This window comes from Paramacrobiotus metropolitanus, unplaced genomic scaffold (assembly GCF_019649055.1).
Source record: "Paramacrobiotus metropolitanus isolate TYO unplaced genomic scaffold, Prichtersi_v1.0 Parri_scaffold0000015, whole genome shotgun sequence".
NCBI classification, from domain to species: Eukaryota; Metazoa; Tardigrada; class Eutardigrada; order Parachela; family Macrobiotidae; genus Paramacrobiotus; species Paramacrobiotus metropolitanus.
In genome coordinates, this window is record NW_026570235.1 from 1,591,789 (window position 1) to 1,615,625 (window position 23,837).

General features: G+C 41.7%; 5 protein-coding genes across 10 annotated transcripts; 2 read left to right on the forward strand and 3 right to left on the reverse strand.

Moving 5' to 3' along the window:
* Positions 1–74: 74 nt before the first annotated feature.
* On the reverse strand, positions 75–10,119 carry LOC129585038 (uncharacterized). Of its 5 annotated transcripts, none has more exons than XM_055477550.1 (6): positions 9,496–10,119; positions 7,901–8,151; positions 3,023–4,175; positions 1,801–2,732; positions 869–1,384; positions 75–538 (listed from the first exon to the last, which is right to left on the reverse strand). In XM_055477550.1, exons 2-6 carry the CDS (start codon positions 7,901–7,903, stop codon positions 440–442), a joined length of 2,703 nt encoding a protein of 900 aa, XP_055333525.1. In that variant the 5' UTR covers positions 7,904–8,151; positions 9,496–10,119; the 3' UTR covers positions 75–439. The 5 variants fall into 5 exon arrangements, with proteins under 5 accessions (XP_055333525.1, XP_055333528.1, XP_055333524.1 ...); XM_055477553.1 differs by lacking the exon at positions 9,496–10,119 and adding an exon at positions 8,442–8,764 and having other exon boundaries at positions 8,009–8,151; XM_055477549.1 differs by lacking the exon at positions 9,496–10,119 and adding an exon at positions 8,442–8,764.
* On the forward strand, positions 9,158–13,393 carry LOC129585040 (heterogeneous nuclear ribonucleoprotein H-like). Of its 2 annotated transcripts, none has more exons than XM_055477555.1 (10): positions 9,158–9,403; positions 9,517–9,770; positions 9,949–10,104; positions 10,779–10,916; positions 11,117–11,261; positions 11,362–11,707; positions 11,820–11,955; positions 12,012–12,551; positions 12,853–12,954; positions 13,094–13,393. In XM_055477555.1, exons 2-10 carry the CDS (start codon positions 9,527–9,529, stop codon positions 13,105–13,107), a joined length of 1,821 nt encoding a protein of 606 aa, XP_055333530.1. In that variant the 5' UTR covers positions 9,158–9,403; positions 9,517–9,526; the 3' UTR covers positions 13,108–13,393. The 2 variants fall into 2 exon arrangements, with proteins under 2 accessions (XP_055333530.1, XP_055333531.1); XM_055477556.1 differs by having other exon boundaries at positions 9,520–9,770.
* LOC129585041 (calcium uptake protein 1, mitochondrial-like) lies at positions 13,188–19,235 on the reverse strand. Its single transcript, XM_055477557.1, has 11 exons — positions 19,022–19,235; positions 18,437–18,829; positions 16,136–16,457; positions 15,720–15,885; positions 15,552–15,589; positions 15,000–15,108; positions 14,627–14,913; positions 14,367–14,510; positions 13,973–14,171; positions 13,813–13,889; positions 13,188–13,604 (listed from the first exon to the last, which is right to left on the reverse strand). The coding sequence occupies exons 2-11, from the start codon at positions 18,802–18,804 to the stop codon at positions 13,530–13,532; spliced, it is 1,785 nt and encodes a 594-aa protein (XP_055333532.1). The 5' UTR covers positions 18,805–18,829; positions 19,022–19,235; the 3' UTR covers positions 13,188–13,529.
* Positions 19,236–19,408: 173 nt separating this feature from the next.
* On the forward strand, positions 19,409–20,831 carry LOC129585078 (uncharacterized). The gene is made up of 4 exons (XM_055477596.1): positions 19,409–19,654; positions 19,753–19,927; positions 20,074–20,264; positions 20,360–20,831. The coding sequence occupies exons 1-4, from the start codon at positions 19,608–19,610 to the stop codon at positions 20,640–20,642; spliced, it is 696 nt and encodes a 231-aa protein (XP_055333571.1). The 5' UTR covers positions 19,409–19,607; the 3' UTR covers positions 20,643–20,831.
* A 401-nt stretch (positions 20,832–21,232) lies between these two features.
* On the reverse strand, positions 21,233–23,443 carry LOC129585033 (putative nuclease HARBI1). The gene is made up of 3 exons (XM_055477544.1): positions 23,021–23,443; positions 22,403–22,792; positions 21,233–21,746 (listed from the first exon to the last, which is right to left on the reverse strand). The coding sequence occupies exons 1-2, from the start codon at positions 23,361–23,363 to the stop codon at positions 22,410–22,412; spliced, it is 726 nt and encodes a 241-aa protein (XP_055333519.1). The 5' UTR covers positions 23,364–23,443; the 3' UTR covers positions 21,233–21,746; positions 22,403–22,409.
* Between the last annotated feature and the right edge of the window lie 394 nt (positions 23,444–23,837).

Here is a 23,837-nt window from a genome sequence, read left to right on the forward strand (position 1 = left end):
AAACAAGTGCGTAAAAATATTCGCCAATGTATGTAGCAGTGAAAATGCGCGTTAATTTTACCACCCATGTCAGAACAAATTATGCGCAGATGTTTTACTTTAACTGAAAACTTGTTCCGTCCTGCTGACCAGAAAATTACAAAGGAAGCACAAAGTTCAGGCGAACCAAAGCAAACCTGGATCTATCCAAATTTCCTAATTACACAGGCAGATAAGCACGGTAGAGCCATAACAAAACCAACCGAATAAAACCAGGAGACAAAACCATTAAAAAAACAAGTATACTGTATAAAAATGAAGTTGCAGACAAATCGCAGCCAGTCATGTGGTAATTATAACAAAATTACCCATTATTGTCCACAACTTCCGTCCACAGCGAAATATTCAACTGAGGCAGCCGAAGCACAAATTATCATGCAGATACAAAATAAAACTACACTTATTTCAAAATTAAGTCCGACAATTTGGACATTCTGAATTCATGATCATCCAAGCCGCTATTCATAACAGGAACAGTAAGGTCATCCATATTCGGTACCTGGAAACATACATTTTTATACTCAAAGAAGTGTCAAATAACGTAGCCTCTAGGAAAACCAAATCGAATACTGCATTTTCGATAAAAAAATGTAAAAACCGGCTGTGAAAATCCATAAAAACACAAGCTTTCTTATTCATTCGGACAAAATCTTCAATGCGGACAACACCTGATTACAATAAGTGCTATGCTTGCTTCTCTTAACTTTTATTATGCCTCTAAAGACGGATAAACCTTTGTCTGACCGTTAATATGAAAGACACCATCAAATTAAGCAGAAAATTGGGGATTTAATGCGGATGATAGTTTTAGGAAATTATCGGGACTTACCGTAATCAGCCGATGGAACTCTGTCGTCAGTTTGCGTTCAATCCAGTTGGTAACCTGATCGAACGTCACCTCCCGCTCGCCAAACTTGGGGAAAGCCCGTAAGTGTAAGTCGGGTTTGGCAACAAATCCATACCATAATTTATCACTAGGCGGATGCGGAACATTGAGTGCTAGCCGACCGGCCAACCGTTCTACCACCACAGTCAATGTGAGATCAGTTTCGCTAACATTTTCCATAGCCCGTCGGACAATCTTCACGTCTGTCAGCTTCTGAAAGGCTTTTGACTCGGTGATCCGCTCCACGTAGCGCATAATTTTACTACCACCGCCGCCTTCCGGTGGCACCGCAGCGCTATCATCAAATTCATCTTCCTCATCACTCTCGTACATATTGGCCTCACGATCACTTTGTCCGCGTTCACGGTGTTGAGGTCGATACGCATCAACACTGCTGGCGCTACCGATACTTAACGTATCCATCTGCACCTCGTGATCGTTTCCCGCAGCGCGGTAATCCTACAGAAAAACAGTAACCAGCGTCAGATTATGTGAATGCGCCGGCCAAATGACGAGCGGAAATCATCCTTGCTGATCCAGGCATCACATAATTACTGTCTGCGAACTGCTACAATTATACAAAGTGGCACGGATTCCGATTTCGTTGCAATTTCAGCTAATTAGACTCTGCATATGTGAAATGTTCCGTGTACCAATCTTCGTCTCATTTTACGCTGTACTTATTTCATATCATTATTCATGTTTTTAAAATAGATGCAATTTGTGCGAGCTCGTCTACTGTAGATAATTCATTCCGCCTAGCATTCCCTCTCAGTTTCCCCTCCTTGTGCGAACACTCTCTATGAAAGCAGATCACGCAACAGGCCCTCAGTCTCAAGCGACACCGGATTTATAGCGTAAACACGCGTTCTCACCTGATCCCCGTCTTTATCCTTTTTCAGCTTCATCAGATTGAGCTTGGTGGACAAAGTCATCTGGACGGTTCCATGGTATTCAAAATTCATTTCCACCCATACTCCACGCGAATCAATACCCGGCTTCTGGGAAACATCACTAATAATCGGCAAGTGTTTACCGAGATCGATATCGGTAATCTGAAGCTCTTCAATGTAGTACGGCAGGGAGATCACGGAAAGCTTCTTCTGGATTTTCTTCTTTACAACCGCCGCCCATGTGGACTCAGTCAATACGTCAAAAAATATCCGATGGAACAGCAGGTTTAATGTGGATAAATTCGGTGACAAATTCGGTCGCAACAATGGGAATTTATACTGGCCGGTAGCGGCACACAATTTCCAAAACCAGTCTTCCTTCTCTCTGTCGCTTCGCGGTAGTAAATACAAACAGAAATAATTCTTCTCTCCGGCCGCTTTGGCAGGCGCCAATTTTTCTTCTTCTTTCTCGGGATCACGACTTTTCTCCTTGTCCTTTTCGGCCTTTTTTGCTTCAAAATCCCGCGCCTCATCAATTAATGTGGCCAAAGAAGCCGGATCCACCAGCTTTATAGCGATGGGAAATCTCCACAACCAGCGGCGTTTCCGAGGTAGATCAGTCGGTGCCAGACTGACGGCTGCGCCTTGGATGTTGTACACCCGACTTTCTACGAATGTGAATGTTTCACTACGCAGCTCTTCGTCAAACATAGCGCGCCGTGCCACCACACGTGTTTTGGGCTTTCTGATGCGCAAAGCCGTTCCCTCTAATGTCACATAAACACTCTGGGTCTGGTTAACATGGAAAGTGGATATATCGAAATCTCCCACCATCTGGTTCATCCATGTGCTCTCCGCTTCTGTAGATGTTCGGCCAGCGTTCTCGTTTACGCATGATCGAACGGTAGAATCTCCTGCATCGACAAATCTTAATCAACAAAAATAAAGGCACAAGCAGAAACCATTAACGATGAATCCATAATTTAAATTAGAGACAACAGACTGCAGCTATTTTTACTGCCAACTTTACTCCACTGACAATATACATAGAAATAGAAGTAGTAAAAATTCTGATGAATTTGCAGCAAATCTAGTCAAATAAAAATTATCCTCATTCGTGCATAATAAAATTATTCACAAAATTATGGCCATTGCTGACACCAAAACTGGGAAACATTATATCTCAAACAAAAGTTTAACGTACCAGTCACGATCGACGGCGCCCCTGGAATAATGCGCTGGTACGAATCGTACTTTCTGGAATTGGGGAATAACACTGTAAACCAGATTCGGATACTCGCCGTCGCGGTAATTATACAGCCAAACAATAAGCCCGACATAAACGACGGCATCGGAACCAACACCACCGCAACTAAAATCCCGGCAACAATTAACAGTGGCGAAATGGACGACATAGACGAAAGTCCATCTCCGCTTTTCTCATCCGTCCCTCTGACATTCGCCCCAACAACTCCACCGAATTTTCCTCCGTGCTCTTTGAGAGAAACGGTTTCTGTATAACCCGTCGACGCAGACTCTGTGTCAACAAGCGGCCTCTCCGACTGGACACCCGCCACCCCTTTCCGTGGTTCAGGAGCAATGAATTCCTGTGATTCCAGACTAGTGACTTCATGGACCGCGGGTTCCGACGCAATGGATGCTGTTTCTAGGGCATTATCATGGCCGTGTGCCGATTTTAGAGACTTCGGAATATTATCCATACTTCCCGATTTGACCACAGTTTCATGAAATATCTTTGGTTCGCCCACCGGCTGCACGACAGGCAAGATCGCCGGAGCACCGCCATTCTCGGCGGAGGGCTCTTTTGTGGGTGAGAGAGATCCAACGGGTGCATCCTTATGGCTACTGCCACGTCGCTCCTCCAATTTCCGCACTAATTTCCCAATTAAGGACGGCGAATGGGAGCCCGAACTGTGCGAAGTACCGTAGGCGGATTCTGATGAGACGCTTGGGAGTAGTTTTTCTTTATCATCCTCAGAGTTCTTGCGATGCGACGTGAAACGCTCTTTCAAATTATGAAAGTTATCTCGAAACGAGGACACCCGCTCCGCCACCGGACTGGCAATGGGCGACGGCGGGCCGGAATGATCTTTCCCCTGGATCAATTTTCCGGTTGAGATGTTTACGGGGGTACTTTGTCCAGAAAGAGAGGAGGGGGGATTTGGTTTATAAGGGATAGCGCTTTCATCCACATCCTGTGTGATATCCACATATTCATCGGTAATATCACGATTGGTGAATCGCACAGTAAAATTAGACAATGGAGAAGCTACAATTGGCTCCGAGGATGAGGCTCCATGACCCTTTTTGCGGAGCATGTTGCTTTCAGGACGCTCCTGCAATAAAATTCATTTTCCCATAATCAGCAATTACCACAAGTTCATCAGCAAACGAAAAAAACAACACAGAAAAATTCGACATAATTAATCATGCCAAATATCCACAATGCAATCAATCCCAGCAGAAACTGTCAAAAAAAACTAAAAAGCAGGTAATAGTGTAAACTGTAACTCTACGTAGTAGTTAACTGTAACACTTAGAATGAAAATAACCCGATCTCAATTACCAATGTTGTTAAGCAACTCCTGTACAGTCTCTATTATCCAAAACAGTGTGAAATTTAAAAGAAAGTGGACTGATTTGCGCTACACCCTATTATGGATAGTGTTTTCATGCCCGCAAGTTCCCTCAACGTTGCGGAAGTGCGCAAACAGCTGCGGTAGCAGGATAACATCATAGCAATTAGACCTAAATAGTCTACTTGAACGTATGTACGCAATTCGCTGTTTGTGCGGTTTAAGCGAGCATTTTCGATACCGGCTTCGAAATGCCTTATCGCAGCAGATGCACTTTGATTTCATCCAGACTAGCCTTGAAATGTGTCCAAAAACAACCTGACACGATGATCGCTACCGTTAACCGTCCCTATCTGCTGTGAAAGCGATTCAAATTTTTGAATCACATTACAAATCATCCGACGAATAATGGAAGTTATAATCTCATTGAGATAAAGTGCAATAAATACTTGCTAATGCCCGGTGTCACTGCCATATCAGCTGCATGGAGAGTTAGTGTACATATGCAAATGCAATCGTCCATTTCATACTGCGTAAAAGGCTAAAAGCGTTGGCATTTCCATATATCACAGAAACCGTAACCTTGCGGCGCAGCCGAAAGCCCCGTCTGCATCACAACTGGGTAATAACCACCTAAACATCCCGGCTGATCTAATCCTCCTGGAGGGATTGGATGGGCGCTATTCACGCAATTCGGTTCATTTTATGGACTTGAACGTCATGCTCAGTGGCAGCGTTTACACATCCAATCTGCCACAAAATCCAATGGAAGTTGTTGCTTTTCAGTGCCTAAGCGCAAGCCCAAGCACAAAAAATAATTAGTATTTGAAATTAGAAATTTTAGTTTTTATCAAAAGGAAGGCTTAAAAGCAAAGCGCAGAGCGTATCGACCCTGATAACAGGTACCCGATTTTCTGTTATTATGGTTAAGATTTTATTATTGTTATAATCTGACTAGCGTGTGAAACATTTTGTGAATTGTAAAAGGTACCACATATCGACATATACCTCGCTTAAGAAGAAGAATTGAAGATGAATTTCTCTCGCTCGTGCTAACTTTTATTTTGACCAAATAACAAATGAACCTTTTTTCAGATACCTTTCCATATGTTACACTTTCAGACCAGCAATGGAAGCATTACATAACTATTTTTTGTTTAAAATGAAAACAAGGACCGTTTTTGTTCTACCAAAACATGCTTACAAAGAATTCTAAAATATCAATAAATTATCACTTCCACTTAAGGAAAGCCTTTCGACAACACTAACATGAGCACTCGGGTTAAGACTATGGTTAAAAACTAAGATCAACAATCAGGTTTTCACTTTGATCAGAACTAACGTTAGCACTCGGGTTAGGGCTCCGGTCAAATTAAGGAAGTGGGCCGGTACAAGGTACCAAATTCGTGTACATGCACGAAAAGTTAACTTTTGCGCACTCCCAAACACATTTTTGGTTTTATTTTATGACATTCTGTTGCCGGATGACTTGTATACACGGGCGTGAAAACCGTTTGTGCGCGCAACATCCGGTTCGGGAGCACCTGGCTATGAATATCGTTTTTTACACCGATCCACTGATCTAGCATGTTTTTCGAATTTTAAAATGAATTTCAAAAATTCTAAAATTCATTTTAAAATTTAAGCAAATCACGAAAGTCTAGATCGCTGAAAAAACGAAAGACCGTGTGCATTTATGTGCAAAATTTGAAGTAGATCGGTCCATAATGAGACTTTTGGTACACCGGAATGCAGGTAAACTTTTTGGAATTTTCAAACAGCCATAACGTGTATACAAATCATCTGGCAACAGAATGTCATAAAATAAAACCAAAAATGTGTTTGAGAGTGCGCAAAAGTTAACTTTTCGTGCATGTACACGAATTTGGTACCTTGTACCGGCCCACTTCCTTAATTTGACCGGAGCCCTAACCCGAGTGCTAACGTTAGTTCTGATCAAAGTGAAAACCTGATTGTTGATCTTAGTTTTAACCATAGTCTTAACCCGAGTGCTCATGTTAGTGTTGTCGAAAGGCTTTCCTTAAGTGGAAGTGATAATTTATTGATATTTTAGAATTCTTTGTAAGCATGTTTTGGTAGAACAAAAACGGTCCTTGTTTTCATTTTAAACAAAAAATAGTTATGTAATGCTTCCATTGCTGGTCTGAAAGTGTAACATATGGAAAGGTATCTGAAAAAAGGTTCATTTGTTATTTGGTCAAAATAAAAGTTAGCACGAGCGAGAGAAATTCATCTTCAATTCTTCTTCTTAAGCGAGGTATATGTCGATATGTGGTACCTTTTACAATTCACAAAATGTTTCACACGCTAGTCAGATTATAACAATAATAAAATCTTAACCATAATAACAGAAAATCGGGTACCTGTTATCAGGGTCGATACGCTCTGCGCTTTGCTTTTAAGCCTTCCTTTTGATAAAAACTAAAATTTCTAATTTCAAATACTAATTATTTTTGTGCTTGGGCTTGCGCTTAGGCACTGAAAAGCAACAACTTCCATTGGATTTTGTGGCAGATTGGACGTGTAAACGCTGCAACTGAGCACGACGCTCAAGTCCATAAAATGAACCGAATTGCGTGAATAGCGCCCATCCAATCCCTCCAGGAGGATTAGATCAGCCGTGATGTTTAGTGGTAATAACCACACGGTGACTCATTTCCGGCTGCTATGCACCCTGATCAGACCCTTGAGAATGGCGTGCTGTGTCTGCGCTTTGTAGCGCAGCTCTGTGCTTCGATATGACAAATCTAAAAAACGCTAGCTGGTTTATAAAAGTGATTCATGACGGCAATTAAATCGGTAGGTACGTAAGTAATGTTTTCTGAGTAAGTCGATAAATGCGTAAGACAGCCAAAACACTTCCGTATAATATCTCTAACAATTACATACAAAAACTTCAAGCATTTTACGGCTCGCATTGACAATCATTCGAACTCAGTCACCTCACAGTCAAATAAATGTCGAAACTAAAATTACATAGGGCTGAGCTTAACAGGAATTTAAACCTCTAGAGTCGGTTATTGTATGATTACTACCACATTCTGATTGCAAAACGAAATGCCATCGAAAATTATACAGCAGTGAAATTAATCCAGCACTGCAACCCCAAGGTAACACTCGAGAGAAATGGATCGCATAATGTAACAAGCGCTGCAAAGCGCTCTCGCTGATGCCTTGCAGTAATGAGTAAGCAGTGAGATGGCTGAAGAAAAATGTTTTATTGTTAGTTGTTGAGATATTTCTCCTAAAAACAGATCGCGCATGCGGGGAAAATAAGAATTAAAGAAATATTTACTAGAACTAAAGAAATATTTACTAGAACTAATTGCATTTTTATGTTACTCTCATGAAATTTGCGGATGCTTCTTACAGTAAATATTATCATTAAAAATAGATTAAAATGATTAAATTTTAATAATTGTAGAAAACAAACAAGAACGAATGCAAGGCGTGAAAAAACCTACCATTCTTGACGGTTGGCGCAATATAACCCAGGAAGCGAAACAAGGAAAGTGATCGCAAAATAATGGACACAAAAGGATAACAAAAGGCCAGAAAATAACGGCAGTTACCCGCTGTCTCCGCTACACTGCAGATGATACGGTGATACTGATAAGTATGATTTCAAGGTCTTTTTCATACGGCCATAATCATATCCGATCCAATGATTTTGCTGGAGGTTGTTATCAATCCAGCGACAATGAACTTGCACGCGCTGCAATTAGAATTCAGATAAGACGCAATAATTATTTTCCATCGTTGATTTTGTTCCAGCAAATTTCTTTGATAACGCTACAGTAATTATGCCTTCAAGCTTTTCGCAGGGACTACTGCGGAGTGGAAGAATTCACTTTGTACGGAGAAATTCATTATCCTAATGATCTAATCTAGCAAGGCTGCGAGTATAAAAAAAGAGTCCAATGTTTTGTTGTATTGATACCAGGATTTAGTCATCTCAGATGAATCCGATAAATAACACAACTGCAGAGAACAACAAAATTGTACCTTCGAGTATCGACTTCTGCATCTGGGTTTGCACGATATGCAGATGCTCACTGCAGCTCACATGAATCACATCCACGCAAGAACTACTTTCCGATTTGACGGATTTGTATAGCTACTGACAGTACTGAGTACTCATACAGACTACAATAATAGTTGAAAACAGTAAAATTAATCACACCTTCAACAATCAAAGGGATTCTAAGTGCACCTGAACATGTGAAGAAGCCATCTGGAGTATCAAAACACAAACGAATCGATGATCTATTTCCCAAAGCCAGCTAGAAAAAACTTCCCCATTAGATTCCGACGCTTCCCGATAGCAATATATGAGTGGGAATGTTTACCAAAATCTCTTTTAAAACAACGACTAGTAGCACAGTAGCAGTCTTGACTCCGCTTGCACTATTGGGTGTTGCAGAGGAAATTATTACTCCAAGCGTCCAAGGGGTACTGAAAATCGAAATTCGGAATCCTTTAAAGAAATACAAGAACACTAGGAAATTTTTCTTCGGAATTATTCTAATTTAACAAAGCATTACAGATATACAAATTAATATAATATTACCGAAATAACGTGTTAAATAGACATATCCGTTTTCGGCAACTGACATGAGGCGGCGTTGGTTTAAGGGAAGTGAAGAAATGAACCGCTCATTGCTCCTGTACTACTGTTTGGCTTCCAAAAGTTTTGAGTGTTGTCAACGAAATCGCTTGAAACGGGCAAAATTTGGCCCTTTTCCACATTCGCATTTTGTTTTTACAAATACAGGCTTACTGCTTACAGCGGGAATTTTCATGTACCATAGCTTTTCTCTATCCAGAATTGTATCATTCGATCTTTGCCATCTTCGCATTTAATTATTAAAGGGTTGAATACCCTAGCACCACACTGATCTTGCGGTTATCCAGTAGCGTTTGTCTGTAGGAAGCGCAAGTGGTTCACGCAAGGATCGGTTGCGCAGGTACGGCAGAGAATCAGTGTATAACTGTATTTCAGTCATCCAGTGTTCGGGTTCGATTTCGGTTTTTCGCCTCTTTTTCGATGATTATTTACCTGATAAATGACTGCTCGTAGTAGCGGTTTAATGAGGAAAATGATTCATGTGCCGATGGATGACGAGCCGCGATGGCACGGCAATGCCAGCCAGCCAATAATGCCCATACAATCCAATTACCGTGGTGACAGTGTGCGCGAACCACTACTGCAGCATCACGGTGCCGTGCACCATCAATCCGCGAACTCCAGCTCGCAGGGCTTCTGCGTTAGAGTTCGTGGGATACCGTTTCAGGAGTCGGAATACACCGTCATGAAATGGTTCAATGATCGGGGTAGGTCTCGCGATGGAAAAATCAGAAACGAGAAATTACACACTATTTAATATTTCACGCGGAAAGAGTAGTGCCCGCTTTGGCAGTTCGATTTGTACTCGTATTCGTAATTCGACGGTTACTGCGGATATTGTTTAAAATTATTTCCCATGATAATTATGGATGTTTCTTCCCGCAGGCGTCCGTATTCGTAATGGGGTTCTGGGTGTGCATTTTCTCTACAACGACAAACGGCAGTGGTCCGGCGATGCGTACATCCAGTTGGAAAACGAAAAGGATGTCGAAGCGGCGCTGTCGCACAATGAGGGGCAAATGAATCATCGCTACTTGGAAAGTAAGATCTGTGCACTGTTCTTCTTTCCCCCAAAGTCTGTCTTGCATAGAACGGTAAACGAGCGCGATTTGACGAAATGGTAGTAAACGGGTTGGGAGTTTATCTCTAGCATGATAGCATCATTCTGTTGTCTGCACAACAAGTAGTGTACGTATTACGTACAGATACAGATAGTTGTTATAGGTGCAGCTTCCGGTTGCCATAAACGTGATGAAATTTCAAACTGATTGCGAATCTTAAAGATTTTGCTTATAGAAAACCTGCTTTGTAATTTTAAGGATTTTTCATGATTTTGTAGTTTATTTTTATTCTGCGTTTCCGGGAAAGCAATTGTTTTGTCTTCAATTATAAGACAATTATTGAATATAATTGTAATGAATTATTTATAGCAATTTTAATGAATCATTTTTCATTCACGCAGAAGTAATGCAGAACGAATAACTGGAGAGGATATATTTTTGTATTTAAAGCATTTTTTGTTACTTTCTTTGATTGCTGTTATTATTGTCACTGCATGCTTAATAAATTCTTTGGGTGGGAAAAAATTTCGTTTGAATGATATTCAGGTGCGCGCTTCTCTGTGCATTTCGAAATTGGATTTTCATTTCCTTGTGCAGAATATGGCTATCAAGCAGTGTTAGTATATGTTTTGTAAATCGAATGTGTTATTGCAGTTTTCCGCACTGGTGCGGATGAAATGGATTCAGCGTTGAAACGTTCTCCTTTTTATCGTTTGCCCAATGACTATGCCGTGAGACTTCGCGGCCTAGAATACAGGGTTACGAAACAGGATATTCGAGACTTTTTCCAAGGTGAGGCTTACAATGGGAGCGCCTCGATGGCATCTACGTTGGTAGTGCAACTTTGAATTTCGTCAGTAGTTTTTTGGGCTTATTGGGTACTCTACAGCGGTTTTGTCCGGAAATTTTAATTTCTCACTGGGCAGGATGGACAGAAAGCTTCGTAAAACATATTTCGCGTCATAAATGGGTTGTTAATATATATACCACAGGGCTGGATATTGCTTCGGGTTTGGACGGGATATACATTGTTGAAAATCAAGAAGGGCGGCCAACGGGGGAGGCTTATGTGATGTTTGAAAATAAAACAGCCGTTGAACAGGCTGCTCAGAAGCATAAAGAAAAGCTGGGTCAAAGGTGGGGTTTCAGTGTGTTTACGTGTATGTGTATCACAATTGACGAGCGCGCTTTACGCACTGAAAATTGAAATGTGTAAGGTAACCCTCCGCCTCCACAGGTACGTAGAAATCTTTTTGGCCAGCTCATCACAGATTCGGGATGCGCGGGAATTCTATCCGGATGAACGGGATCCACCGGGTCGGGGATATCGCGGCTACAGCGAGGACCGGTATTCCGGACCACCGCCTGGCCCCCCGCAGCGCCGTGGGCAAAGCCATTTCGGCGGTGGCCATGCCGTGCCGCAACAATCCGGTTGGTTTGATGAAGAGTATCGCAATGAAGATCGCGGATACCGGCAGGAGGGTAATGGGCACCAGAATTATGACCAATATAATGCTGGTAGTGATTATCGGCTGTATATGCGGGGACTGCCTTGGGTTTGCACGGAACGAGATATTGAGCAGGTACGGGTTTTTGGTCTCCTTTTTAGTCGATTTGTGTTGTAGAGCCTGTTCCGCTTAAACGTTATAAATTCGCTTTTGCGTATTTTTTTATTCAGATGATTATTTTTTACAGTTTTTTTCTCCGATCCGGTGTGGCAACATAACCAAAAATATGTCATCGTCAAACGTTTTCGACGGTTCAGCTTGGGTGGAATTCGAAAACGAAAATGACTTTGAAGCTGCACGGAAGAAGCACAAAACCAATATGGGTATGTTTCTTCATGCTTGGCTATAACGAACATTCTCCTCGTATTTCCAATTGCAGGCCATCGTTACATTGAACTCTTCACGGAAGAAGAAGTGGACGCCAAACGCCTGCGCACCAACCGCGATCGCGAACGAAATCGCGCCCCACCACCGCCGCCAGCCCGACGGACGCATAGTCCCTCACCACGACGGGGTGGACGGGGCGGAGGGGGTGGCGGCCGCGGGGGTCGTGGTGGGGGAGGCGGAACTGGAGGACAGCGGCGGGATGATGGAAATCGGCGCGACATGGACCGCCGTCCACCGAATGCACGCCAAGAGATTCGGCCTCAAGGCAATCAACGCGGTCAGCCAACGTTCACCTACGTACCCACGACGGGAGGTATGAATACTCGGCCAGCGGGACGACCAGAGGTCGGCTATGGATCGGATTCCCCGCAGCAGATCCCGGTGTCCTACGGGAACTTTGGCTCACCCATGGGGCAGATGGGTGGGAATAGTTTCCCCAATAATAACGCGATGGGGATGATGTCCTTAGCGTCGGCAAACGCTTTCGAAGCCGGTGGCAGGTTCGCAGGGGATATGACGCCTTTCACTGACCGTAAGTAATTGTAGGTTCTGCTTGAGCTGAGACCATTTACTCTCAATAGCTGTAGACTGTAGCTTTTGCCAGCTGTGTATTGGCAACTTCCGTTTCGAACAGAAAGTAAATTTGAGGGTACTAATAAAGATTGTTTTACTTTTGTCCTGTTCGTTTGGTAGACCCAATCATTTCAGTGTAACCTGAATTTTCCTATCGTTCTGTCTTGGCGTGTTGACCAGTGGCCACTCTTGCATGTGTGACCAAAACTATAACCGTAATGTGCACAGATAGGTAGCTTCAGATTCTCTATTAATTGCAGAAATGTTCCAGCAAAACCTCAAACCGCTGGGTTCCGCATCTCACAATCAGGGATATAACAGCCTGCTTCCTCCACCACATGGCCATATGCCGTTCGCTGCAGGTAAAAATAAGTTTTCGTCTATTCAGGAATGCTTTAGGTGATGCTTTGGAAGGACATAAGGCGCGGCAGTCGATAACTTTCTGCTGTGCCTGGTACTACTGCTGGTACAGAGTTTCAGTCTTGGTTTTTTTCATTCCAGTGACATATCCTTAGCGACGTGAAATTTTCCTGGATCTATTAACGTCCTTGGGTCATCTTTGTTTGGTTTGGGCGGGCTGTTTTGTAGTTTTGGGTGGAATAGTATAGTGTTTTTGACATGGATTGTATTCAGTTCAAGGTTTTATTGTTTTTTTCGCACATATTATTATTATTACTGACTTCATGGTTATTTACAATACACGATCAAATTTCAGCAGAAATTCATTTTCATAGAAACTGAACAACGTCGCTGCTTGTCTTTTTCTATGGATAACGGAAATATGAACCGAAACACCACTGGGTTCTAAATTACAGTAATTCCACCATCTCTGTGTAGTCGCTGTGAACAGTTTACAAATAAAATCTGAGGTGCACTTTTGAAGCACGTACTGAAAAATGTGACACGAAAATGAAGAAATATAAATCATTCGCTGTAACTAATGTCGAGATCCCTGAATTTCTTCCTTTGTACACTTCCAAACTGCGCCAAGTAACCGGGTAACGCCCATATCCTACGAAAAGCAGAACGTTAACAAGTGCCAGTTCTGTGGATTACTGGTCAGTGGTCGCTCAACAAAGCTTAGAACGGAATATAACGTACTGTTGCGTCATGATGGTGTACCCTTATCACACTAATGTTGGAGGACAACCAGAAGTGCATTTTTAACATGTACGCTTTAAAAAAAAACTTTTTACTTCTTTGTTCAAGTTTTAGCGTACCTTCGGCCTTTCCATTCCGCGCATCTGACGAGTCTTCATAATCGAAATGAATTCCCGCTGACTTAGCCGTCCATCCTCTAAAGCAAATCGAAAACATGAATCTGGGGGAAACTCTAATTAGCCACAAGCATAGGTATTACAAAATAATAAGTAGTTTTACCGTTATCGTCGAACAGTGTGAATACAACATCAATCACGTGATCATCAAGTTCTGTTTTAGCAACGGTTTTCACAACGCGTTTCAAAGTGCTGTGGTCAATTGAGCCGCCGGCGACATGGTACAATCCCAATGCGGTATCGATATCATTTAAATGACGAAAAACTTGACTGAAACCATGAACTTGTTCAAAACCAATGCCCTAAAAAAACAATAAAATCACTAGTACTTGCCTTGCACAAAAATATAACCTCTTGTTAGCGTAACCAGTCAGAAAGAAATACAACAATTAAATTCTACGTTATGGTAAACACAACAAATTAACCGGAAATGCCCATGCAGATAGTTGCAAACTGCAACTACCCTACAACAACAAAACGCGCTCTTTAGCACGTACCTCCGAAGCTTCGCCTTGGAAGCGCTCTTTCACACGTTTTAACATGCGCTTCTGTTTTTGTTCGGAGATCCCCGCGTAGGTCAACAACATCTTTGCAAAAGTTCGTTCGGATATCTTGCCACTTTTTGGTTCCATACGCTCAAACTGCCAATCAAGATAAAAGTGAATTAGATTATACGAAACAGAAATCACTAATGAAAAGCGAATACTGCAATAGACCAAATTGTGACCAATACAGGTATAAGAGTTTTTATCAGTACCTCCATTCGCAGCACTTCATCCTTCATCTTAGCCTGGAACGCCAGGAAATCCTGGACTTTCAATTTGCCGGTGCCACTCTTGCCAAAAAAGAAGGTTTTCAGTCCCGAGTCCACAAATTTAGTGCCGCCGTATGAACCGCCCATCAACTTGGCTTCCCGATGACGAATTCCCACGGATGTCTGCGAGCGTAGAACGTTGAGGATCTCCTCAAACTCATCAGCATCCACCGTGCCATCACCGTTCACGTCGAAGATCTTGAAGGCAATCTCAATATGCCGGGCAGAAACTACGAGCTCAACTGATGCAATAGACTGTTTTACTGAGACGATGCACCCCACACGCACAACCCACGACGGATGATCACCCACTCACTTGCCAAAATGGTCATCAAAAACAGGTAATCAGAAAACGATATCAATCCTCTCTCGCCCAACTTATGGAAAATGCTGTCTTCCGGAATATTGGATTCGATTTTGTCTTTCTACGGGAAAGGTTGTATATAACACGGCACTCTGACAAGTAATGCTTTCATGCACAACAATCGAAACCAAGAAAGTGAAATGCGTGCGTGAACTACGATCGCGCCATAATTCCAAATTTTAGCTTTAAATATAAAACAAAAATATTTAATACTTTGTTATTCAGCAAAGTCGGGGCTCAAAAATGACCATGACATTCAGCAATCAACATTTCGGAAGAAAACGCACACGGCGTTCAATTTTAATTTTTTAAGGAGGCGTTTTTTTTGTTTTGCGCTTTTGTTTTCAGCAGTCGCTTCACCTATTTTTGTTGAATAAGACTCTTTTATGATATTCTGCTTTGTTCAAACTAGTTTAGATAACGCGCTCACGATGTAAGTAGCAATAATTACTTATCCAAAAAAAGAGCCCGAAGGTAAGTTGTTGTTGTAAAACGTACGCATACCGTAGGATCAAATAATCGGAACTGATCAAGACCCAAACCTAAAAATAGAATGTTTATAGCCTAGAAACATTTACACACGGACGGAGAGAAACTGAACAGCCTACGGAAGAACGGCCACACAAAAATACATGTATGCATTTACGACCCGAGGCACTTGAGCACACTTACCTTCCGGCTGTCGTACCCCTGGAGTAATAGCACGCACAAAGTCATCGGGGGTCATATAGATGCCATAGCCATCCGCATCCGGATCTTTGATTTTCAGTGTCGCGAATAATCGAAATACTTTGTCCGGAGTGGAATAGGCTCGGATGCGATTTTCGTACTCCGTGATCTGCGAACAAACATCACGTGAACAGCATATGTGTGGCATAAATATCTCATTCTGTACCGACATTTTCAAATTAAACATCGGCTTCAAACGATTTACAGGATCTAAAAAAGAACCTACCGGTAACATGTCAAAAAACAATTATTAATATAAGATTGCGGATTTCCTATTCGGAAGGAGCAATTAAAGTTTGTCAAATTTCTTATCTCCCAAATGAATATGCCTATACCAACGTAAAGCTTAAAAAATCCACCTTGCGGTTGCGGAAGCCGCCCTGCTTGCGTTCCTCAGCATCCAAACCGTCGGAGCTGCCGTGCACATCATCATCAGCGTCGTTGTTAACAGTTCCTTTGATATGTGCATCACGCGCGGGACGCTCTGCCGCTTCCACAGTCTTCGGGCCAACAATTGGTCTTCCGTCCGGTAGACGCGCCTTACCCCATTTCAATTCGTATGATGCGACGTATGACCGAGGTAAATTTTCAACACCGTATACGTACGCATCTTCATCGAACTGCTCCTTCCTTTGCAGATCGTCTGCACGTTTCACTGGGGAAAACTTTTCAGCATGAAAACTGCAAAAAAAACATCGAAACATTGCATCTAACGGCGCTGGAACCAGATGTTCTAAAAAAATGCAATGATAAATTAATAAAACTCTTGATAATTCAATAGTTATCATCAAAGCCGTCACCGTCATTTATTATCCATATCTTATATATATATTATTAATATACGTATCTAATAATATAAGCAATAATAATTATTACTTATATTATTAGATATGTATATATGACGGTGACGGCTTGCTGATAATTACCGAATCAGTAGGAGTTTCATTGATTTATAGATAACTTTTATAATCGGGCCACAAAGATAACTTTTACATTATATTATTGTGATATATACAAGGTGATATACAATGTACGACAAAAAGTGGTTGAACCGATCAGTCGGTCCGCGCGGTTCAAAACGCTTACTCACTACTTTCAGACGCTCGCGCTCCGTGAATATCAAAGTGCAGCTATACTAGTTGCATATCAAAAGGTGTAGAAAAAAATTTTAAACTTTTTGATACTAAACCTGTGGCTGTTTATGGCGAACAGCACAAATTCTAGCCATTTTGCTTTCTCGTAGGCACAGCATAGGATCTGTGCGCATAACCGTTTGGCTTGCAATCAATGCTTAAGTCTTTGGGAAAGCAAAATGGCTAGAATTTGTGCTGTTCGCCATAAACAGCCACAGGTTTAACATCAAAAAGTTTAAAATTTTTTTCTACACCTTTTGATATGCAACTAGTATAGCTGCACTTTGATATTCACGGAGCGCGAGCGTCTGAAAGTAGTGAGTAAGCGTCCAAGCTTTAGTGGTGGCGTGTCGTTGCGAGGTCATTTTGAACCGCGGACCGACTGATCGGTTCAACCTCTTTTTGTCGTACATTAGTACTACTCGAAACGGACTTTAAATGTGTTCTGTAAGATACAGAGCCGGGAGTTCTGTAAAAGTGAATCTACCAATGGTACAGCGCTGTATCTTATAGAGCGTTACAGAGCAACGAGACCACGGTTTCTAAAAGCGCCCAGTTACCGTAGTTGAATTGGTCAACGATTTATCCATTTTTCACAACAATTTTGTGCCAGTTTCCTTTCTGTTTTTCTGGCGATCTGAAGTTTTGTTAAGTTAAGAAATCAAACGACTGGTGAAAAATCGAAAGGCCATATTGCATGTAAAGTACGCTGACAATGAGGTATTCATCGCGCTGACGGCTATGGCGAAGTTGCTTGTTGCCACGATACAAATTCAAACATGCACAGTCGGAGGCAGCTAAAATCAGTGAACAAAGCAGAACTGGAATGCTGATTCGATAGAAAAAATTAAACTCCCGTTAATTACATCCTCAAAACTTGAAAATCAAAAATAGGACTTAGACGTACAGCGGACTGTGCATCTACATCAAAAATAACTTTGGCCTAGCAAGAATGCGAGTTCTGTATCGTAACGGAGCCAGGAGAGTTCCTTTTAGATACAGAACACTTTAACTCGGCCGTCCAATCAGAGGTAGGGGGGTGTGATCGAAAAATTACAGAACTTCCGGCTCTGTATCGTACAGAACGCATTTAAAGTGCCTTTCGAGTCTAGCTATTGTACATATATATCTATATATATATTATTTTACTTGTTCTAGTTTATGGAAATTTTGTCTAACCATAAGTGTTAATTGGCATTGCTTGTACAAATGGAAAGATTAAAGAATAAAGTTTTTATACATATATCTATGTGGCCCGGACAACCCGGAATAAATAACGCAATTGTTTTCTTACAAATCCTTAATGCATCACTAGTGATTTCAATACACAGTAAAATAAAAATTAAAGTATGGAAAACAATTGCGCAGGACAGAATCATAACCCAAAATTAATTAAATCAGCCAAATTGCCCCAAAGTTGAACGTGACTAGCGACATGTACGTAACATGTTAAACTGTTGTCCATAATAAATGATAAATTCCCAACTTTATGGTTTACTGCAATGGTAAAGAAGAAAATGCACTCACTATTCTCCGTTACAGAAACCCATGATACCCAGGCCCAATACAAAAAGTGCAAAGAGGATGGGCATTAAATTGCCTTGCTTTTCTTCCCATCGACTCGGACGACCGGAAATGCGAGCAAAACCAGTGTAAAATCGTAGATGGTGGACGGATGCCTGCAGTGATGACAGGCGACCGAAACGACGCAGCAGCGGATCATAGGGAACATTCAGGACCAAACAGCGAACGGGTCGTCTCGCATGTATGACGCGAATAGGCTGTGAAGGGATAACAAATGACACAGAATGGCGGCTCAGTACGGCCACCGTGTTGCGAATATCCCATCGCGATGTCAGCAGCAGGGCGCGATATGGTACCCCAAAAGGAGCCATTGCATGATCTTGGGGATGGCGATGGCTATCAGCAAGCAGTGATCAAAGAATAAAAAACTTTAGAAGGGGATAGCAATTTTCTTAACAATGATTATGGTGTTTTTCCAGCTCTATCAGTTTATCACTGAATTACAGCTGTGCGAGACGGAAAAAGGTGCACTTGAGACTTGCAGCAGTCAGTGGTGCTGCGGGGGCTCACTAATTTTGCTACTCGTACCGTAAGCATCACTTCTACCAAACCGGGCAAACCCCATCCACCGTGGTAAGGTGGCCGCAGATCGAAAGCGCATAAATTAAAAGTTTCAATAAAGATATTAACTAACGATAAGTTCTTGAACTTGGATGCAATAACGGAAATGTAAACCCAAGGCAAAGGCACATACACCCACTGGTGATATCCAACACAAAATTGACAAAACTACCAGTAGGTGCTTTTAGGCCTCGTCCCCTTTCTAAAGCGTATCGTGTTGCGATACAGCACCGTATCTAGTTTCGTTACAGTATAAAAATGGGACACTATTTGGTGCGCACCACCAAGATACAGTACAGGCTACGCATATCGAAACCGGGCTCGCTATCGGTTTCCTGTATCGCATCTCTAGCTTTGACGCCGTATCGCTGTACTTGCGTCTCATCGCTTCGATCGCATCTTGCCGCGCATAACTTTATTTGTCCGAGCGCCGATCAGTTCGTACGACGAAAGTTTTCGCTTTTTTAATTTCAAAGTTCGGGAAAATTGTATAAAAGTTCTTGATCCCCGTGTTATATCAGCTCCATATATCATCTAACCAATTACTGCCACGATGCCTCGCGCTCCCAAATCTGCTCCTCTGTCTCCCAAAAAAATGAAGTGAGTGCTGTCTATGCTTCTCATCATCTTTAGTCTACGACCGATGGCTGCATGAGCTCCTCTGTGTTATCAGCCACGTTTATTTTGTTTCTGCATAGGTGGCTTGTCGCTACTCGCATCGACCGGGAGGATGAGTTTCGACGTTGTACAAGTAAAGCGAAATTCTGGTCAAAGGTGTTCCAGGAGATGCAGTTGGTTTTTAAAGATGCCCTGGGAAACCGCACCAGCGAGAACCTGAAGATCTCTTACGAAAATGCGTGGAAGAAATATAAGGTCAAATCAATTTTTGCTATAATACATGTTTTTAAAATAAAATATGTAGAAATTACTTACCTGCATTAGTGACAGTGATTAAATTACTAACAATAGTTTTGCAAACTGTGAAATTAATTTTTGCACTTTTTTGCGGTTACTTGTAGGCAGAGAAAAAACGAAAAAATGGCACCGGGGAAAGCGGTGAAGTGAAATATCATTTATTTGAACTCTTCGATAAGACGTACGGCGATCGGGATGATATTGCTTTTGCAACTAATTCGGTGGCTCTGGGAGCGGGATCCACGAGCAACGTTTTGGAAGACATCGGTGCCGAGGACGGTGATATTAATTTGAGGTAAAATCTTTGATATTATCATGCACAGTTGTACCCTAGTAATTTGAGAAATTGATGTGGCAAAATAATAGAAATATTAAGTTTTGCTTATTTAGCGACGATGATATGCAACCGGATACTCCTGCGGGATCTCCAACTGGAAGCGCGGAAAAGCCAAAGAAAGCAAAGAAGAGCGAAAAACGCAGCGCCGCCAGCGAGACGGTTAAACTCATGACGCGTTCCGTTGCTATCATGGATGATATGCGAACTTCCCTAACCGAAATGGTAAAACTGGAAAAAATGAAAGTTGAGCTTGCAAAATTGAAGTTCGAGCGGCAGTACAACGTGGAAGTCGACTTCGGAGACGATGAAGTTCCGCAGGCTTTAGGAGAGGAGTAAATTTGACTAGTAAAGCGGAACCGAAATTTGACTTGAGATTATTATGATAAAACGGTGTCGTAAAAACTCTGGTGTTATGCATTTTAGTTTGTTTTTTCTGGGTATATAAACACTCGTACATGAAGCGTTGTTTAGTTTGGAGCAATAGAAGTATAATATAGTTCAGCAATAGAAAATATAATCGCCACACTGTTTACCTACTTTCCTTATAACAAGCAGAAATAATTACAAGAATGTTAACCGCAATACATCTTAATCACAGTTACACATCCATTCATCGGAAACCCCGCCGCGGCAGTCTTTTCAAAAGTTACACATCGAATTTTGTATCTGTAAACATCGACAAAAGAGCGGTGGTGTAAGCTGGATTGCAGTTTCGAGGACGCTGCATGCCCATACGGATGAAATGATATAAAATGCAATCCCCGCAAACCTTAACCTTTTCAATAACATGGTTAACAAGGCATTCCCACCGGGCAACGCGTTTTCATTTTTCACGACTACGCATAAAGTACGTCTACGCCGCCTCTACAGTATGGGGCACTGTGTCCAAATGTAGACAATTGCCACTAATTATACAGATGCGGGGATTTTGTCTTTTAATAGGAAAATCTTTCAATAGGACCAAACAGAAGAACTTTGCTATTGTTAAAAATATCCACTGTTTACGGGGATCGTTTCAACAGCGGTTTTCGGTTAAAACCTATCCGGATAGTTAACCAATCCGGTGAACTACCTAGCTTCAACAAATCGCAAAGTTTTTTTAATCGCAACGAAGGTTACAAAAAATGTGAGCGCAGCACAATCGCCGGTAAGCTTACATTAATGGCCGACATAATTGTATTCTGCATGAGGATGACAGTCCAGAATGAGAGCCGAAGGTAAAGCGCTTTCATAATGATCGCGCAGCCACTCCGAGGTACAAGTGCGTCCATCCATTTTCAACTTCATCCACATTTAAACAGCTAACCGCAGCATAAACGACGACTTCAACGCGCATTGTATACTGTACCGTACTGGCATTTAGCCACCACTCTACAGTGTTTCCATAACGCAGCAACAGATTCTCACTTGCATCAGGTCCACTTCGTTAGGTCACCTTCCCTGTCAACATGCAAGAGTTATTGATGATGGCCAAAACCATGTGTGTCGATTGCCAAGCGTCTCCATGGATAAAAATGAGATAAAAATAAAAACACAACTTTTTTCCTGTGCTATAGAATCAAAATAAAATAATATACGTAAATTCGATAAACAAACTGCAGCGGTAATGTACATAAGCCGTTCACTTTGACATGCCGGTTGAGTGAATAATTAACAGTACAGCACACGTACGATCTGCTATTTTTAAAAAGCCGACATATCTGATTACAAATGCAAAATTGTGAATGAATCTAGTGCATATTCACGTGTACAGATATATCATACAGAAGCGTTATGTACTCGTATTATAACATTATTAAAGGGCGATTTTGCTCACCTCAGTTTACAGAGACAAGTTGATTTAAAAGGCATATGCAACCCCAATGCCCACCAGTACATACAGGCACGTAAGTTCCGTTGTACCAACTTAAGTAAAATTACTGGTTTTATGCGCGCTTCCGGGCATACAGTACTTGTATAGAAAGCCAAGGAAAACATACTTAGGGCTTTACGCATCTACGGACGATGGTGCCCGCGTTTGCAACTTTTTGTAATTTTTGATAGCTATTGACTTAATAAAACTGCATGAATAAATTTACCAGAAATTTTACACTTACCGATTTCTTAACCCAACGAATTCGGCAGCATCCGCGCAACTAGAGCGTTTTTAAAATCGCCCGATGCTCCTTCGGCAACAGCATCCTCTTCATCATCCAGATCAACCGCTTCGACATGATCGTCTCCCTCCAACGTAAAATCATCTACGGATTTGATGTCCATATTATGAAGCAGACAGCACACAATAATAATGTGCTTCATTGCAATCATGTCGTCATAATCCAAGAACTTCAAAATTCGAAAACGTCGCTTCAGAACGCCGAAAGCTCTTTCAACGACTTTTCTTAAACTGGACTGAATTTCATTGAAATCTTCCTGCCTAGCTGAGAGGCGGCCGTTCTCTCTAAACGGTGTCAAAACTTTTCTTGTCGCACGGTACCCACCATCACCTGCAAATTACAATAATAACTTGTAATTGCGTTACTTCGTTGAAATTTGATCTCGAAAATGAAAAAATACACTACTTAATTTTACCTTTTTACACAACATTAGTAGAAAAATATTAAAGCTATTAAAAATCGGAGAAATTAACAGCAGTACAAATTTAATTCAGCACTATAGACTCGTTTATTTCTAAAATAACAAATTCCTTTAAATTCCTTAGTGCGTATACTCACCCAAAATCATCCAGTTCTCTGGAATTAAGCCTTCCAGCCCCGAATTGTCGTACACGTTCTGGTCATGCACCCGCCCAGGAGCTCCAACATATAGATGTATAAATTCCATAGAAGAATTGACACAAGCCTGCACGTTAAGAGATAATTCCCCTTTCCTGTTGACGTAGCTTTCGGGGCGAGAGTGTGGTGCTTTAATGTTGATGTGTGTCCCGTCCACTGCTCCCAGTATTTTTGGTACCCAATCAGCGCCATAAAGCAGTCCTTTTTCTTCAAACTCACGGGCCGAACGCATCATACCATCTTCGTCGGGAAACTGTATAACCGACCAGTATTCTTTCTTCATGGCATTCAAAAACGTCCGAAAAGCTCTACTCGTCGTCGAGCGCGACAAACCATGAAGTTCGCACTGTGACCGTACCGATGATCCGTATGGCCAGCAGGCAGGCAGCGATTTTGCACCCGTAGAATTAAGGCCTCTTCGTCGAACTCTTTTCAAAATATGGACGTAATTTCTCCACAATTTCACGAAAAACATCCACATTAACGTGGTACGTCTCAAAGAATAAATGCCCAGGATATCGCTTGTAAAGGTTTTGCGCAGCAAAACGAATTTCTCGGCGATTAACGTTCTTGTTACCTCCACGAGATAGATATCCCTTAGTACTCAAGTTTTTTAAACCACCAAATAAATTCTGAATTGCACTAGAAACTGACATACATACTGCACTAACAGTTTTTGTAACGCTTTCGTTCTCGTCATCAGAACAAACGGCATCATAATCCATTTTTAAAAAAATTCCATTAATAAGTGTTCAAG